The 18,833-nt window shown below is 40.4% G+C and overlaps 1 protein-coding gene across 1 annotated transcript; it reads left to right on the forward strand.

The window, feature by feature from the left end:
* Nucleotides 1-330: 330 nt before the first annotated feature.
* Nucleotides 331-18,521, forward strand: SPPL2B (signal peptide peptidase like 2B). Its single transcript, XM_010007278.1, has 15 exons — nt 331-360; nt 2,032-2,151; nt 3,686-3,868; nt 4,551-4,640; nt 4,996-5,135; nt 5,948-6,090; nt 6,875-6,971; nt 7,116-7,232; nt 10,679-10,760; nt 11,323-11,397; nt 11,517-11,579; nt 13,729-13,828; nt 14,822-14,899; nt 17,101-17,261; nt 18,234-18,521. Exons 1-15 carry the CDS (start codon nt 331-333, stop codon nt 18,519-18,521), a joined length of 1,767 nt encoding a protein of 588 aa, XP_010005580.1.
* The last annotated feature ends 312 nt before the right edge of the window (nt 18,522-18,833 follow it).

Genomic DNA, 18,833 nt, shown 5'->3' on the forward strand with positions numbered 1-18,833 from the left:
GCTCTTTGACTGCAAGAAGAGTAACAGTAGAACTCATTATATACTTTGTATTTCTTTAAAGATTTCTGGAGGATTTACATTTATCTTGGTTCAGTTAATGTCAGAATGAAGTCACTACTAATTAAAGTTAAATAAAACCACCACCAGTGGTAAGAAAGTTGCACACACTTCCATGGATGCTTAGTTTGTCTTCCTAATTTCTGGTTGCCTGTGTAAATACCTACTTAGACTTGGTGTACAAGCAGACAACTGCATCAGCTCCACAAAAATATATAGTTTTGTAGGTTCTGTGGTCTTGTGGGCATTTTTGTCTGGCTTTTTGGGTGAAAGATGAGGAATGTATCTGGTACTCACAAAATTGTGAGGAAATATTTAAAAGAGCAGAGCTTATAATAAGGAATGAGAAGGAGACTGGTGACTAACTCTGTAAAAAGGAAGTGTTTGCTATTACATGCTTGTGATGACCAGTCACCCCTAGCTTCTTCAGCTTTGCTGGAAAATGCCTGATACAATCTTATGTAAAATAGGGAAGGGGGAAGAAAACTGGGGAGGTGGAAGGCAGGGGGAGGTGGAAAGGCAATCAGTCACCACCTCTCACACTTAGACCAGTGCCCAGCCAGCTCCTGAGCAAAACATCACTTTACACTGCTCCAGTCACTGTTCATTGCTCCAGTCTATTAACTGCAGGGACTGAATGAGAAACTGAGAAGGCCTTGATGCCATGCAAATCCTGTTCAGCAATATCATTAATGTTGTTTATAATTAATCATTACTATTATTATTTCTAAAATATTATTAATTGGATTATTTAGGGACTGAAACACCTGCCTTACGAGGAAAGGCAGAGAGACCTGAGGCTTTTCAGCCTAGAGGGGAGGAGACTGAGGAGGAATTTAGTGAATGTCTCTAAATACATGAGGGCTGGGGGTCAAGAAGGCAGGGACAACCTCTTGTCACTTGTGCCCTCTGACAGGACGAGGGGCAATGGATTCAAACTGGAGCCCAGGAAGTTCCACCTCAACATGAGGAAGAACTTGTTTGCTGTGAGGGTGACAGAGCCCTGGGACAGGCTGCCCAGAGAGGTTGTGGAGTCTCCTTCTCTGGAGACTTTCCAGACCTGTCTGGATGCCTTTCTGAGTGACCTGCCCTAGTATTTAGTCCTGCTCTGGCAGGGGTGTTGGACTCAATGATCCTCGAAGGTCCCTTCCAATCCCCAACATTCTTTGAGTCTGTGATTAGTTTGTTTTGGTCACAAATCTAAATCCAGCACCATACCAGCTGCTATGAAGAAAGTTAACTCGGTCACAGCCAGATCCAATACATACCTGTAATTAGATATGTAATCTTAGATATATAAACTTAGATATGTAATCTTCACTACTTGTGGCAAGTATTGGAGTTTTGACAGCAGTGACTGCTGGTCACTGAAGCAGTGAAAAGTATATGTAGTATGTAGTCTTGAGGATCTATATGTGCTACCTAGGAGATAAAAAAAGCCAGTGATGCTGTTGGGTCTTGTCAGACCTACAGCAATGGAGGCCATGACTGAATTTTGGAGCAGTGTGAATCTGGGATTGATCATTAGTGCAGAGTGGTCTTTCAGGAGTTGGTGTGGGCCAGGTCTCTTATTCTAGCTCTCTAATCTGTTCTGCAGTAGTCCAGCTTTTTTCTGTTGCTCTGGTTATACACGTATGACTGTGATGTTCAGGGTTGTATTTTTGTTTTGTTGGTTTTTAAAAAAAAACCCACATGAAACAAAAGACATCCAGTAGCATTCAGTGAAGGTTCATGTGATTCTTTGAGTAATTGATTTGTAGGAGGGAATCTACCTAATGGATCTGAAGTCTTTGAAGTATGGTGGAAGTAGTACCAAGTTCCACTGCAATCCCTGCACAGATGCTGACACTTTGTAGAATCTTTTGTTTTTCTTTGAAGTACAAAGCAAGCTAGTCAACAGCATGTTACACCCCTCACCTGGGCTATTTCATGGGGCCTAAAATTCTTGTCATGACGTTTTTGTTACGTTTTCAGGTATACTGCGAGTATGGGATGGTACATGTACTCTCAGAGAAAGGGAGCAGCAAAGGAAAAGACTACTGTATCCTCTTCAACTCTCAGTGGGCCCATTTACCACATGATCTGGGTAAAGCTGTAAGTACCTAGCCAAGCACTGACAGAATAATGTATTTTAAAACCCCTTGTTTCAGAGAAACCTATAATTTCTAACTTGGATTAGTAGAATTGGAAGCAACTACTTTGTTTGCTCTACTTAGAAGATTGTTTTAATCTGTTAAGATCAACCCTGGGCAGTGCTATGATGGCAATTTTCTTTTCCAAGCAGCATGCAGAGCTAGTGACTATTTTTGGTTCAAACAAAAAATCTTCCTTTTGCACAACATTATGAATTAAATGAAAATGGCACTTCCCTGTGGTTGGAAAGGAGTTTTTACATGCCAGTACGATACAGGAAGATACTGCATGGCTTTTCTAATATACTAAACTGCGACCTTCAGGGCTTTCTGAGTGGTTCATACTTCTTCCAAGTGGAATAATAAGTAATCACAAACTCTCTAAACCTCTTGCTGTATTATCCAAAGCTGTATGAGCTGACAATTGAGTCAATTCTTCACTCTTCTCAGTGAGAAAAAGTTACTGTTACTGAATGATGAAATCAGCAGATATACTTTGAATGAGCTACTAGTTGGGGAAGATGGGGAATAGTGACTGATACTTTGTTCATTTTATTAGTTGTATTTCTTACTCTACTAGTGCAGTGCTACACAGCATTATTAATGTTCCTTATCAATGTATAATCCAGGCTTAATTGGTGGGTTTATCGCAACTGAAGATTACTCCCTAGGTACATAGCTCAGATGCCTTTGCTTTTGTGTAGATCCAGCTAATAAACTAGCACTTGATCTGGCTCTGTAATTGGAACTCAGGAAGGGCACAGACTGTGTCCCTTTGCTTCAACAGCAGAAGTGGCAACCCAGAAGTGCATGAAGATGGTTTGAGAGACTTAGGGTCTAGTTTGACTAGATCCAGGCAGACTTCCCACAGAGTCTCTAGCATTACAGACTCTTAAGATTTCTGCGAGCTGGAGACTGTAATATAGACACCTTCTTTCAACCAGTCTCATAAAAATGCACTGGAGACATATTTCAGTAGTACTGAGGGAGGCCTGCAACATCTCTGAATTGCAAGCAGTGACAGAAGCAGCTTAGAAGCCAGTACCCAGGTGCTTAGGATCCAAAATCTCAGCTAACTGGATATTGTTGGTTTCAAAATGGAAGTTTATTTTTACCCCGCCTGTGTTTATGGTTTTATCTCTTCATATCCCATCTCAGCCTACCACTCAGTGCCACCCCAACAATTATAACACTTGACTCTTCTCTTACTTCCTGGATGTGTGCATCAGAACAGCAACAGTGCTGAAGAAAATAAATGCAAGTGCAGATTATAACTCATATTTTACTACCAGCAGAATTCTGTACAATAAGATGCAAGACCCTCTATCATAGAGAGGGCAGCTCTGTTTTGGCTTTCAAGTTATTTCAAGAATTATCTATCCCTCCATTACTTGAAAGTTCTAAATTATCCTTTAGAAAATCTGGGGTTTCTGCTTTTGACTTCTTTTCTAATTTTATTTTATAAATATATATGTAACTAATTTATTTCTTTTCAGTCACTCTTGCAACTGCAGGATCAGACAGCTTCTGTTTTGTGCTCTCCTTCTGATGTACCTGATGGGGGATTTAATAATCAGATCCCTATGGTGATGAGAGGGAACTGCACCTTCTATGAGAAAGTGAGGCTTGCTCAGATAAATGGAGCTCGTGGGCTGCTGATTGTTAGTAGAGAGAGACTGGTAAGTGTCAGCAATATAGAAAGACAGAAAGATACTCCTCTCATGTTAGATACTGTCTTGTCATTGCTCACTGCTGGTATTTGATGCTCCTCTTTTAAGTGAATAATATATTTTTGTGTGTTCATGTGTGTATACATTGCATAGCTTTGTGTGGCAATGTGAAGGAAGGATTAATGAAGCAGGAGGTACTCACTTAAGTAGGAAGAGTTCTGCTTCTAGCCCTGGTAACAGTCAAGTCAAGAGCTCAAAATTATCCTTAGGTCATGTGAAATACCGGAATCAAAGGAGGAGGTTGGTCTCTTGACTCATACTGCTGCCTTCAGTGAGATCTAGAGCTCAGTGAATCTAGTGCTTTAGATTCAGCTGGAGCATCCCCTGTGTATGTTTTGTAAAATTAACAGGTTTGGATACTGTAGTCAAAACCAGAGGCACGCATCAGTCATAAAACCATGCCCCTGATGTGCAAAAGATTCTGCTTGAAGTTTGGTTGCTGCATTTTGCTGTTACAGTCTTTATTTAGGTTTTACTGGAAACAGACTTACATTTTGACTTGGGGTGTTTTCTTATGATTTTCCTTTCTAGAATATTTTCCAAATTAAAAGAAATAGAACTTGCAACTCTTTTGAAGTAATAGTAATTACAGAAATTAATGTAGTCTCACCTGGTCTGGACTGTCTTTCAGGTACCTCCTGGGGGTAACAGGAGTCAATATGAAGAGATTGATATTCCTGTGGCTCTGCTCAGCTATACTGATATGTTAGATATTGGCAAGGTAAACTCAATACAAAATGCACTTATTTATATTATCTCGTTTAAATGAGTCATTACTCAACAGTATTTAAAGTCCTTAAGAGCTTTGAATCTGTAGAGAGTTTATGAACACTGCATAATGAAGTTCTGAAAAAAAAAATTGCACATCTTTTGAGAGGTTATTTCTCATCTTCAGAATAAAATAAAAATGAAGCCTCATGCTGGAAATAAATAACACTAATAGCAGAGTCAATAGATTGCTCTTAAGTATTTATGATTAGGCTTGATTCTGAGGTTGTTTAATAAAAACCAAATAAGTGGACCTTTGCTAAGGTGGCTTTTTGGAAGTTCTTCATAACTTGTATTTATCTCTACAGAGTTTTGGCAGCTCAGTGAAAGGGGCAATGTATGCACCAAATGAGCCTGTGCTGGACTATAACATGGTGATTATATTTGTCATGGCTGTGGGGACTGTTGCAATTGGAGGCTACTGGGCAGGGAGCAGAGATGTGAAAAAGTGAGTAACTAGAATGTAGTATGTTGGTTTTTTGCTATTTTTCACAAGAAAAACCCAAAAAAAACCTGGTATTTGTCTAAGAACAATGAGGTTCAGAGACTCTATATAACCAGAAGGGTAAAATGCTGATGTGACACTTGAAAGCCCCTGAGCATTTTATTGGCTTTGTCATTGTATGAAATTATTTGAGTAGAATTTGCATCTAAAGTGTTTTAGTATCTTGTCTTGGCCAAAAAGAAAGGCAAAAGCTTTGAAAAGCTCAGAAGGAAAATTAGATAGTAACAGGCTTTTGCAACAATTCACCATCAAAATATTTTGTAAATAAAAATGGGTTTTACTTGTATAGTGCAAACCAAACGGATCAGATGGCTAAATTGTACTATGTTTATTATTAATCTTTAATTGAAATTTTATTGTTACTTTTGCCAGTAAGTTCAGTTGAGGAGAGGAAGTTGTCTGTGCTATATGTCTTTCTAACATTTACTTTCTATACACATTCTGACTTCAGGATTTCTTGTAAAGTCAGCAAATTATTCTTTGGTAGTTTTCAGGATTCTGTTGAATTCTTGGTGAATTAAAAATAGTACTCCTGATAAATTAATGCAACAGTTACTGGTTTATGCATTGTGTGATTTCTGATGTTCATCCATCCATGTAAAATGTGAAGTTCCACTTACTTGAGTGGAAATCAATGCAAGCTTTGGTGTCCTGTCATGTTTTCTAACCCCATGTAATACTTGGTAAAGATTCAGTGTCCTTTGATATTTTGTTGCAGAAGGAATGGACTGATTATTGCCATGTTACTCTTTCAGACGGTACATGAAGCATAAACGTGATGATGGGGCAGAGAAACATGATGATGAAACAGTTGATGTGACTCCAATCATGATCTGTGTATTTGTAGTGATGTGCTGCTCAATGCTGGTCCTCCTTTATTTCTTCTATGACCACTTAGGTACTCTTAAATTTGTATTTTTATTGATATAACTTCATTATCACAAGGCTACCATAGTTTAAAGAAGGTTTTAACCATGAAAATCTTAATGAAGGGGCTGTCTTCTGCTTCATCCCAATATGATTTAAAACCCTGCAAGATTAGGTGGATCATAAAGCTTCTTTCAAATGTTAAAGCCTGTTAAGTAGACACAGTCAATGTCTTGCACCTTTCAAAGGTGTTCTCAAATCTATACTTTTCTTTCTGTTATTATCCAATTTGAATATAAGTTATGCGTTCCAAGATAAATGTTTTTATCTTTATAAAGATGCTAAGTTTCTAGTCATCACTTATCAAATTGATTGATAAAAGAATATGAGAGCCTGATGTACTGGAACTTCTGTCCTCCTGTTTCTGAGTATGTTATAAAAGATGCATCTCATCTGTATTAATGCATTTTGCTACTGAGTGATTTAATGCTCCTGAATGATCATAATGAGAAGATAAACACTTCACTATAAATTGCCTTTTAGGCTTATGATTCAATGACTGAATTTAAGATTCAGAGATTCACAGAGATTTTGATTTGTTGAAGTAACTATTGCATAAAGTACACCTGAGTAAAATGAGCTAGAATTAGACATTTAAAGAGCATAAATCCAATTAACAATCATATAAAGCCTCTGAATTGAACTTTCACTGATGAAATTTAAGCCTTATTTCTCATTCAGGCTTTCTGATGGACACTTCAAAGAAAGCATCTCTTGCCTTGTCCTACTTGGACTCACTCCTTTTTCTTTCTTAGTCTATGTTATCATAGGAATCTTCTGCCTGGCTGCCTCGATTGGACTTTACAGTTGTTTGTCTCCCTTTGTAAGAAGATTCCCCTTGGGAAAATGTAGGTATGTGGCAACTTCCAAGTTTTTAATAGGCAAAATTAAATGTTTATCATTTGGGTAGATGTGGGGTTTTCATAATTCAAAATGTTTATAATAGAGGAGGGTAACTACACAGACAACTGTAGCTTTGGTGTGTTTCATTTTCAGAATCCCAGACAACAACTTGCCTTATTTTCACAAGCGTCCGCAGGTCCGGATGTTGCTGTTGGCAATATTTTGTATCTCTGTCAGTGCAATCTGGGGAGTCTTCAGAAATGAAGATCAGTAAGTGTATATTTTACTTTCTGTGCTAGAAATCATAGAATCATAGAATCTGCTGAGTTGGAAGGGACCCATCAGGATCATGAGTCCAACTCCTGTCCCTGTGTAGGGCACCCCAAGAATCACCCCATGTGCCTGAGAGCATCATCCAAAGGCTTCTTGAGCTCAGGCAGCCTTGGTGCTGGGACCACTGTCCTGGGGAACTGGTTCCAGTGCTCAACCACCTTCTGGGTGAAAAACCTTTTCCTGATATCCAACCTAAACCTCCCCTGATTCAGCTTCCTGTAATATGTACATATGTAATATGCTTTATAGCAGAAGTCACTGACATCCATAGAAGCCTAAACTTATCCTGAATTTAGGAGTGACAGGAAAGAAACTAGAGACTTGGGCAGAAATTCTTAGTTGTTCCATATGTTCTACATCTTTGCTTTGTCACTAAGTTATGGAAAACTGTATCATGTTAAGCTTTGATTTCTCTGAGTTCCCATTTATGTTCTGATCTCTTTGGTTTAAAAGACAGCTTTTCAGAAGTGGCATGGAAAGTTGGACACAAGCTGTCTTAACTTGTTCCTTCAGGTGAGATGGTCTGCATGTGCATTTGTTCAGAGACAATAAATGCTGTGAAGATTGTCAGATCTTTAGTTTCTCTCAGAAGTCTGGTATGAGTAAATAATTCTGTATGTTCAGTATTGCTGCAGTTCCTAATCATAGCATTCTCTTACCACTTTTGTTAGAGTTTTTGTTGGGTTTTGGTGGGGTTTTTTACCCTTTACCTCACTCCCAAATGCTCCAGGTTCCCCATATATACATGATGTGTTCTTCTTGATTCCTCTGAGGGATTCTGTGTTAGAACTGAAATGCTGTCCTGTGTTTCTGCTGGTGGTACCAGAGATACCTTGTTTGTTCCTGGAATGCCTGTTACTGCCTTTGTGGGGTACATTTTTTGTATTAAGGCTGTGGATCATTCACTGACAAAACTCATAAACAAAGGGAACATCAACTCTGAAACACCTTTTAGAGAAATAAGTGTCAGACTGAGAAATACAGAAGTACTATAGATCTATTCCAACCTGAAATATTTAGGACTAGGAAATCCATTTTCTGCCTCAAAACTGGAGTGAACCTAAATGTCTCCTGCAGAAAGCTCTATCAGCAACTTCTTAGGTATTGATCACAACAGCTTAATCTCCCATCTGCATCTAGCATTGATTTTAGGTAAACCTTAGTTTTCCATATCTCAGATCCTACTTCTCTTTGATTGTAGCAATCAAGAGTAAACTGTGGAGTCTTGGTCCTTCTGTACCTAACAGCTGTAGGCTTCTCTCAGCACACAAGATTGTACACATACACAGAGGCCAAAGGACCACTGACCTCATTCAGCCACTTTTCAATCCACCTCACTGTCTGCTCATCCAGCCTATACTTCATCATCTTTTCTATGAGGATCTTTGGGAGATTCTCAGTGAAAAGCCTTGGAAAGCCTTGCTGAAATCTTGGTAGGCAGTATCCTCACTGTTCTTCCCTCAGCTATGAAATCAGTCCTATCACTGTAGAAGGTTATCAGTTTGAGCAAGCACAACTTCCCATTTGTGAATCTATGCTGTCAACAATGTTGATTTCAAGCAAGTACTTTTAATGAAGTTTTTTGTTCCAAGCAGGTCCTTAATGGGGTGGTCTTTTCCTCAGTTCCTTCAGTGGCAAGGAAAGCTGAAAGGATTAGGGAAACACAGCTGACTAATGAATGGCTTAGAGGCTGGTGCCATCAGATGAACTTTGGAATTTTCAATCATGGAGATGTTTACAAGGCACCGGGTCTGCTAGCAAAAAATAGTGTGGAACTATCAACAAGGGGGAGAAGGATTCTTTGCCAAGAGTTAGTGAGGCTCTTTGAGAGGGCTTTAAACTAGGATTGAAGGAGGTGGGGGATAAAACCAGGCCCACTAGAAACGAGCCTGGAGTTAGCAAGAGGACAAGAGTTACCAGGGCTCATCCAGAGGGAAGTCAAGATCAACAAGAAAGGCTTATTCAAGTACATTGGAGGTAAAAGGAAGACCAGAGGAAATGTGGACCCACTGCTGAATGAAGTGGGTGCCCTGGTGATGGAGGGTATGGACAAAGTGGAGTTACTGAATGCCTTCTTTGCCTCAGTCTTTAATGCTGACCCTCAGGATTCCCAAACCTTCCAGACCACAGAAGAAGTCAGGAGTGATGAAGATTTCATCTTGATTGAAGAAGATTGTGTTAAGGATCAGTTAAAGAAACTGGACATCTACAAATCCGTGGGCCCTGATAGGATGCACCCATGTGTGCTGAGGGAGCTGGCAGAAGTCATCACTAGACCACTCCCCATCATCTTTGAAAAGTCCTGGAGAATGGGAGAGGTGCCTAAGGTCTGGAGGAAGGCCAGTGTCACTCCAGTCTTCAAGAAGGACAAGAAACAGGACCTGGGTACAGACCAGTCAGCCTCACCTCCATGCCTTTTCCATGCCTGGAAAGATGATGGAGCAGCTCATTCTGGGGTCATCTCTAAGCACGTGGAAGAAAAGAAGGTTATCAGGAGTAGTCAGCATGGATTGACCCAGGGGAAATCATGTCTGTCTGATCTGGTAGCCTTCTATGATGGTGTGACAGAGTGGATAGTTGCAGGGAGAACAGTGGATATGTCTTCCTTGACTTCAGCAAGGCTTTTGACACTGTCTCCCATAACATCCTTCTGGATAAGCTCAGGAAGTGTGAGAAGAGCGGACAGTGAGATGGATCAAGAACTGGTGAAACAATAGAGCCCAGAGGGTTGTGATCAATGGTGCAGAGTCCACTTGGAGACCTGTGACTAGTGTTGTTCCCCAGGGATCAGCACTGGGCCCAGTCTTATTCAACATCTTCTTCATCAGTGACCTGGATGAGGGGATGGAGTGTGTCCTCAGCAAGTTTGCGGATGATACAAACCTGGGAGGGTTAGTTGATCCACCTGAAGGCTGGGCAGCGAGATCTAGACAGAATGGAGAGCTGGGCAAATATGAACCTCATGAAGTTCAACAAGAAGTGTAGAGTAGAGTCCTGCACCTGGGGAGAAAAAGCACCATGCACCAGTATAGATTAGGGGTTGACCTGCTAGAAATTAGCCCCATGGAGAAGGACCTTTGGGATGTCAGAAATGGCACCAAGTGACAATACAGGAAATTCCACCTCAACGTGAGGAGAAACTTCTTTGCTATGAGGGTGATGGAGCCCTGGGAAAGGCTGCCTAGAGAGGTTGTGGAGTCTCCTTCTTTGGAACGTGACCCATCTGGACATGTTCCTGTGTGATCTGACCTGGGTGTTCCTGCTGCAGCCAAGGGGGTTGGACTTGATGATCTTCAGAGATCCCTTCCAAGCCCTGTGATTCTATGATAAAGCTTGGTGTGGCTTTCCTACTGTTTCCTTCAAAAATGTCTCTCTCCATTTAGGTGGGCCTGGGTTCTGCAAGATGCTTTAGGAATCGCTTTTTGTCTCTACATGTTGAAAACAATTCGCCTGCCTACATTTAAGGTATAAAATTTCAACAGATATGAAAAAAGGATGTTTGCCTCTTGATAGCTGAAGTAAGGAGCCAGTTATGATGGAGAACATGGGCTTGGAAATGCATTTCCATTCATATGTAGATTGAAAAAGAGTGATGCAATGAGTATATCGTAGACCAGTATGTGGCCTGTGATTGTTACACATGGTGTTTGGTAACTTCTGTAGAGTATTGACTACTAGTAAGTCACACACTCACTTATGAGGGGTTTTTTGGGAATGATTTTTGGTTTTGGGGTTTTTTCCAAATTTGATCTACACTTGTTGCGTCATTCTGGTGTTTTTTCAAATCTTTCAGATTTTACATGATAAAGAATTTTAGGCACTAACATGTAACTTTATGTCTAAAAATTACTTTATTTCTATGGTGCGTGCAAGACCCAATTCCTCCATGTAAAATATTTAGGAATTAAACCTGCCTTTAGTCCTTGTTAGCTTTTGCCTTGACTAGTCTTAAGTTCCTAATTATTAATTCTTTGCTGTTTACTAATGCATAGTTTGTAAATACCAAGTATTTTGTCTCTTCCTTCAGGGTTGTACGTTGCTCCTCCTGGTTCTTTTTGTGTATGATGTGTTCTTTGTATTTATCACACCTTTTCTAACAAAGGTAAGTGAAAGATTCACAGAGCAAAGTGGAATGACCTGTTACTCCATGTGTTAGTAAGTGATGCCAGACCTGCTGAATAAACTACTAATTTACAATTCTCCCTTGTTTTTTTCTTTTAGACTGGGGAGAGTATAATGGTGGAGGTGGCTGCAGGCCCATCTGATTCTGCCACTCATGAAAAGGTACTGTAGGTAGTATGAAAATATAGCTCTAATTTCCAGCTGTTACACTTTCATCTTTTCTGAAATGCAGACCACAAAGCTGAAGTGAAGATGCCAGGCTGAAAAGAATTTAATGTGAAAATAAACACTCCTGAGCTCTCACAGACTTAATGGTTCATCTCCACAACTTTGGTCTTCCTTTATCTTGCTTTAGAAGGGATTCAGTATAAGGAAGCTGGTTAGCTCAGCTTCACAGGAAATGCAACCACATTTGTAAATAGAACTTACTGCTAACAAAGCACATCGATTTGTACCTAAAGAGATAAAACTTGTGTGTTCAGTTTGTCTCTTGACCCTCTTCCTCTGTTTTGGTAATTGCTTTATGAAGAGCAGAGGCTGTAGGCAAAGGAGAGACAAACTGGAGAAAGAAAGAATTCTGTTCAGTGGTGCTGTAATGTTTGGCAGCAGCCAGCTGTGTGCAAAGAGCTGTACAAGATGATGTGGCTGATTTTGGGAGGAAAGTATGTGAGATATGGGAAAGAGAGAAATCTAGTGTGCAAAAGAAGTAAGAAATGAATCTGTAGGAAAACTGGTTTTGACAATTTAAGGACGTTGGGTCTCTTCAGCAATAAATGTAATACTGGCACACAGGAAAATAGTAAAGAAAATTTGCAGGATGAACTACAAGTGGATCAATCCATTCAATTCATATTAATGTCTCTAACTTCTTAGGTTCTTGTCTTTTGTACCCTATAAGTACCCCTTTAGTTTCAGTTTTATATAGTGATGGAAAGGCTTAAGATGAAAGGAACCTTTTAAAGGTCATCTGCTGCAACGCCCCTGCAGGGAGCAGGGACATCTTCAACTAGACCAGGTTGCTCAGAACCCTTTCTAGCCTGAACTTGAATGTTTCTAGGGATGGGACACCTACTGCCTCTCTGGGCTACCTGGGCCAGTGTTTCACTACCTTAATTATAAAAAAAAAATATTTCCTTATATCTTATCTAACCTAAATCTACCCTCTTTTGGTTGAAAAACCATCACCCCATGTCCTCTTGCAGCAGACCCTGCTAAGAGGTTTGTCCCATCTTTCTTAAAGGTGTCCTTTAAGTATTGAAAGGCCACAGTAAGGTCTCCTCAGAGCCTTCTCTTCCCCAGGCTGAACAACCCTAACTCACTCAGCCTGTCCTCATAGCAGAGCTGCTCCAGCCCTTGGATCAGTTTTGTGGCCTCCTCTGGACCCACCCCAACAGCTCTTGTGCCAAGGACACCAGAGCTGTACCCAGCCCTGCAGGGGGGTCTCAGCAGAGTGGAGCAGAGGGGGACAATCCCCTCCCTTGACCTGCTGGCCACGCTGCTGGAGATGCAGCCCAGGACACAGTTGGCTTTCTGAGCTGCCAGCACACGTTGCAAGCTCATGTCCAGCTTTTTACCCAGCAGGGCCCCCAAGTCCTTCTCCACAGGGCTGCTCTCAGTCCCCTCCTCTCCAGCCTTTTGATACCAGGAGTTGTCCCCACTCAGGTGCAGGACCTTGCACTTGGCCTTGTTGAACCTCATGAAGTTCACATGAGCCCCTATGCACAAAATTAATAGTATGAAACAATGATGACAATATAAATAGATAAAATTATCTGGCACTAACAGAATAAAATAAAATTCTGTATTAAAGAGAATATGTGATTGCAATGAACCTTACTGTACTGTACCTCAGCATTGCAAATTATTTAATAAGTAGGAACAGTTTGGGAAAAAAGTCTTTGAAGTTATTTGAAAAAGTCACTTTTTAAAAGTATTGAAGTCTTTCCTGTTTTGAGACTTCTATTGCAAACAGTAGAATGAAAGGTTTTTTCATGACCATGGCTTTTTTCTGTTCTGCAGTTAAAGCAGAGTTGATACCCCATTCATGTGAGACTAAAATTAATACACGAGATGTCTGTCATGCACACTTGGCTGTGTGTTTTAGAAAGTAGTCTATCACTACTATCTTAAATACATTTTGCTAGTTGTCAGTAATATTGATAAAATATTTTAAACATAAGGATCTCAAATGTAAAAAAGGTACATTTGCCCTATAGGGAGTCTGCAGTTTCAGTGCAACAGGAACAAGTTGTGGTAGGTGTAGTATGTAGAGAAAACAGCTTTTCATCAGGCATGTCTCTCTCATTCCAAGCTCCCAATGGTCCTGAAAGTGCCACGGCTGAACTCCTCACCACTGGCTCTGTGTGACAGGCCTTTTTCTCTGCTAGGATTTGGAGACATTTTAGTTCCAGGTATTTCTTCTTCAGCATGTTTTTACTTGTTGTACTGTCATATTAGTTTATTCATCTTGTACTTCTGCTTCAAGGGGGGAGTTTGATTTGACTTCTGTAAACCTCAAAATTTGTAAGTGTATTTTTTATATTCACAGAATCATAGAATGTCAGGGGTTGGAAGGGACTTGCGGAGATTATTGAGTCCAACCCCCCACCAGATCAGGACTAAATACTAGGGCAGGTCACTCAGAAAGGCATCCAGACTGGTCTGGAAAGTCTCCAGAGAAGGAGACTCCACAACCTCTCTGGGCAGCCTGTCCCAGGGCTCTGTCACCCTCACAGCAAACAAGTTCTTCCTCATGTTGAGGTGGAACTTCCTGGGCTCCAGTTTGAATCCATTGCCCCTCGTCCTGTCAGAGGGCACAAGTGACAAGGTTGTCCCTGCCTTCTTGACCTCCAGCCCTCATGTATTTAGGGACATTCATTAGATCCCCTCTCACTCTTCTCAGGTCTTTCAGCCTTTCCTCCTCAGGCTGGTGTTCCAGTCCCTTCGTCATCCTTGTAGCCTCTGTTGGACTCTCGCCAGTAGATCCCTGTCCCTCTGGAATTGGGGAACCCAGAACTGGACATGACACTCTCACTAAAGCCCTTTTAAAGAGGCCCTTTTTTCTGCACTATTCACTTTTTCCATAAATGTATTAAATGCATAATAATCTTATGGTTCAGTTTCACATTAAGTGATGTCAAGAAATAAGGAGAAATCTCAATAATTGATTTAGCAACTGATTTTATAGTATAAAACATCTCTCTTGGAGTGCATCTGTTGTTCTGGGCTTGTGTTACCATATAACCCTTCTGTGAGCTGTGCAGCCTCCTGACATGTGCTGTCATAGTGCTGAAACACCAGGGTGCCCAAGTGTTGAAAAGAACTCCTAGATAATTTTATGGTTTTGTGTATCTTACCACGTGAATGGGTTGAAATCAGCTTATAATTGTTCTTTTCTTTGCTAGGCTTGCTGGTGGCCTATTGCCACAGATTTGATATTCAGGTGCAGTCCTCCAGAGTCTATTTTGTAGCCTGCACTATAGGTATGTATAACAGTGACACCTGAACACAACACCTACAGGAGTTGCTCCCTTTAAAAGTATACCATTTGTCAAGTTTGGAAAAGACTTCAAGATCAAGTCCAACTATCCCCCCTACAAGCCCTAACCACTAAACCATCTCCTGAAACACCACATCTACGCCTTTTTTGAACACCTCCAGGGATGGTGCCCCCACCCCCCTCCCTGGGCAGCCTGTTCCAAGGCCCCACCACTCCTTCTGTGAAGACAGTTTTCCTAATATCCAGCCTGAACCTCCTCTGGTGCAACTTGACCCCATTTCCTCTTGTCCTATCGCTGGTCACCAGGGAGAAGAGCTCAACACCCGCCTCACCACAACCTCCTCTCAGGCAGTTTTGGGACCAATGAGGTCTCCCCTCAGCCTCCTCTTCCCCAGGCTGAACAGCCTCAGCTCCTTCAGCCTCTCCTTAAAGGACCTGTTCTCCAGACCCATAATCAGCCTAGTTGCCCTTCTCTGCCCCCTCTTCAGCACCTCCATGTCCTTCCTATCCTGTGGTGCCCAAATTTGCACACAGGTGCAGCCTCACCAAGGCCGAGTAGAGGGGCAGGATCACCTCTCTCCTCCTGATGACCACACCATTCCTGAAGCAAGCCAGGATGGTGTTTGCCTTTTTGGCCACCTGGGCAGATGCTGGCTCATGTTCAGCTACTTGGTCAGCACCCCCAGGTCCTTTCCTGCTGGGCAGCTCTCCAGCCACTCCTCCCCAAACCTGTAGTGCTGCAATATTGCTCATATTACATAATTCAGGGTTTTTATTCTTCTTCTTTTATTATGAAGAAAGTACTTTAGCAAAGTACTTTCCCTTACCAAGTTACCTGATGTCATTTTGCTGAGCTGTTTTGTCTGCCATATGTAAGAGGAGCTTGTTATTACCACAGTTTGTCTTACACTATCTTTATACATGCTGAGCTACCCATTCTGGTTTAGTGATTAGTTAATCTTTGAATTTATTACATATTAGAATTCAGATTCAGGGGTATCTTCCCTTGTCTTTGCTCTTCATATCTTGTATATTCCAAAAATCTGTGACCTGTGATGCAAATAATTGTTTTCTAATGGTTCTAACACCACTACGTTAGTTGTCTTTAGTTTTTTAATTCAGAGTTCCATGCCATGAACTTAGGCTACTGATGAATAGGATCTTACAGATTTCTGTTGGATTTGTTACAAAGTATTTAATCTAGAAAAGACTTAAGATGCTTGCAGTCAATGTCATGAAAACTTTTCATTACAAACTGCTTTAGAAATTCTGTCTTCTTGGAGACTTACAGCAGGGCTAGGGAAATGTTTTTATTTCAATGTACCAAGTCTTAAATAATGTCCTCGCTTATACACTTAAATGAAACTTTAAATGAAAATGAAACTTACCTGGTACTTTCAAAACACATTTACAGAAATGGGTAGAAAAATGTTGTATTGAGAAAGAGCAGCAGTGTCAAATATGGCAACAATGGCAGCTGACCACATACAGAGCTCTTCAGCAGCTCGATTGTTTTTCCTTGGATGTACTCCAGCACCTCAACATCTTTCTTCCTCTGGTTCCTGAACAAAAATCAGTTGGATTTAGCTTCATTGTTCAGAAAATGTAATTGAAAATAATTACAATATGAGATCCTAGCTGCTTATGTTCTGCTTAATATTTTTTGCAGAATATATGCAGAAATTAAATCAAAAGTAATAGCAAACAAGCCAGCTGAATTTGTTACCATTTGTTGATGTTTTTTCAGTGGTGCTGTGGGACAGTAAGAAACAGCCAAAGCCAAACAAAGAAGCACATGTTATAAAGCTCAAAATAATTGTCTGTATCATAAATACAATACTGGGAACAACATTTCAGGTGTTTATTTTGCTTTTCTCAAAGTGCCTAAGGTAAAGATTTAATTGCACAGTGTGGACTGGGCTGATCACACTACTTTCACAAGGTGATAAGACTGTAGTATCTCTGTTAATTAAAGCACTATTCCAGGTGTACGTGATGTATATACTGCTTGTATCTAAAGAGGCCTGAAAAAATTTTGAAGATTTAATATTACTTGAAAAAAGTAAGGTTTAATATGACTTGCAAAAAATTCCTGTTAGAAAGCTTATCTAACTAATTATTGAGTTGTTCTTGAGCAGAGCTGTATCTGAAGAACTGGGTTTTACTGGTTTTGTTTTCTTCCAGCCTATGGCATAGGCCTTCTTGTGACCTTTGTTGCCTTGGCACTGATGCAGATGGGCCAGCCTGCTCTCCTCTACCTGGTACCCTGTACTCTTCTCACCAGCTTTGCTGTGGCTCTTTGGAGAAAGGAGCTCACAATGTTCTGGACGGGCAGCGGCTTTGCGGTGAATACCAGTTTGATATGAGTGTCTTCAAGAAATACTAATATTATAAAAACCTAACTAGAATTAAAGTTGAGTAAAATATTGTAGTATTATCAACCAAAAAGCAAAGGTTTTTGTTTTGTTTGAATGCTTGCTTTTTTACATGCCTTTTTGCCTCACTAAGTTGTTTTTTAGTGTTTATGGACACTTAAATTGGCTTGCGAAAAGTAAAGTAGACCTTCTCTGTCCTTGATTCTACCATCATTTTACTGGTTTGATCTCTGTTGAATGTACTGGTGGTAGTAGTAGTAAAATATTAAATATTATATCAAATATGTTTTAATAATGTTACAGGAGATATTTTCTTAAATTAATTCTTAAAATATATTTTCATAGCCTACTGCTTATAGGAAACTAACACTTTGTTTCACTGGGATACAAGTGAAATTAATTTGATTCCAAAAGGAATAACTTCTATTGTGATCCATGATTATAGTTCTTGAATAATTACTTAAAGAGGAAGTCTATCAAGCTAGAGGTACCTCCCAGTGAGTTTTACTTTCTTATTCCACTGTTTGTGATAACTTTCATACCTTTCCTCTGGGGAACTGAATTTAATTGTTAATAAAAGATTTTAGATCATCTGAAATGTGATGGCAAAGTTGCCAGTTGTTGTACACTGATAGCAAAGGTGAGCAAAAACTGAGAAGGACAAAGTGCCAAAGTGCTGTTTGTTGCTTTGTGATCAGCAGAGCACATGAAATCAGCAGGTAACACCTGGGCAGGACAAAATTAAACATGTTTCTGGAAGATAATTCCCCCGTGTACGATAAAACTCAAGGACAGGTTAACTGTGTGCATGTGTTCAATTCTGGAGAAGGATAATGAAGATGATGTATGTTTAATCTTCATCTTGTATAACCATCACTCCTGATAACTGGACACGTAATTCTTGCTGATTGTTCCCTTCATTCTGTTACCTTCCATTTACAGAAAGACCTACCTCAGCCTCCCTTGGTGATAGCTCCTGTCAACAGCCCTGAGCTTCCCAAAGATAGCAATGTACCAGCCTCCCAGCAAGACACAGAGCAAACGACCAGTCCCACCCTCCACGTGAAGGAGCTGCATGGCCCTAACTCAGCTGCAGAGGAGCTGGCTGATACTGACACAAAGACGGACCAGGCAGAAATCTCTGTTGCGCAGAGTGAGGAACCAGTTGGTCAGAATAAAGACGACCCTGAAAGCAAACGCTTACATGCAGAGCAAAAACAGCTGGAATGAATGATAATGAGAACTCCTTTATTTTCCCTCACAAACATATCCATTTAAAACCAGTATGTATTTAGGACTGGTTTAGTAGTGTTTGCATTCATTGAGGAACCTCACTGGGAGTCTGATCATCAAGTCCAACAAGGAATGTTCTGCTTCCAGCTTCGATACAGCCACACACTTAAACATCTTCATGAAATATGGTGCTCTACAAAGGTTCTGATGGATTTCAATGATCATTTATTAGTGAATGCCTTTGACTGTTCCATTTTCATTATACCAGTGTAGTATTAAGAGTCTTTATTTACACAGTACTCTGTACTT

The sequence above is a fragment of the Chaetura pelagica genome, unplaced genomic scaffold (assembly GCF_000747805.2).
Source record: "Chaetura pelagica isolate M959 unplaced genomic scaffold, ChaPel_1.0 scaffold441, whole genome shotgun sequence".
In the NCBI taxonomy this organism is placed as follows: Eukaryota; Metazoa; Chordata; class Aves; order Apodiformes; family Apodidae; genus Chaetura; species Chaetura pelagica.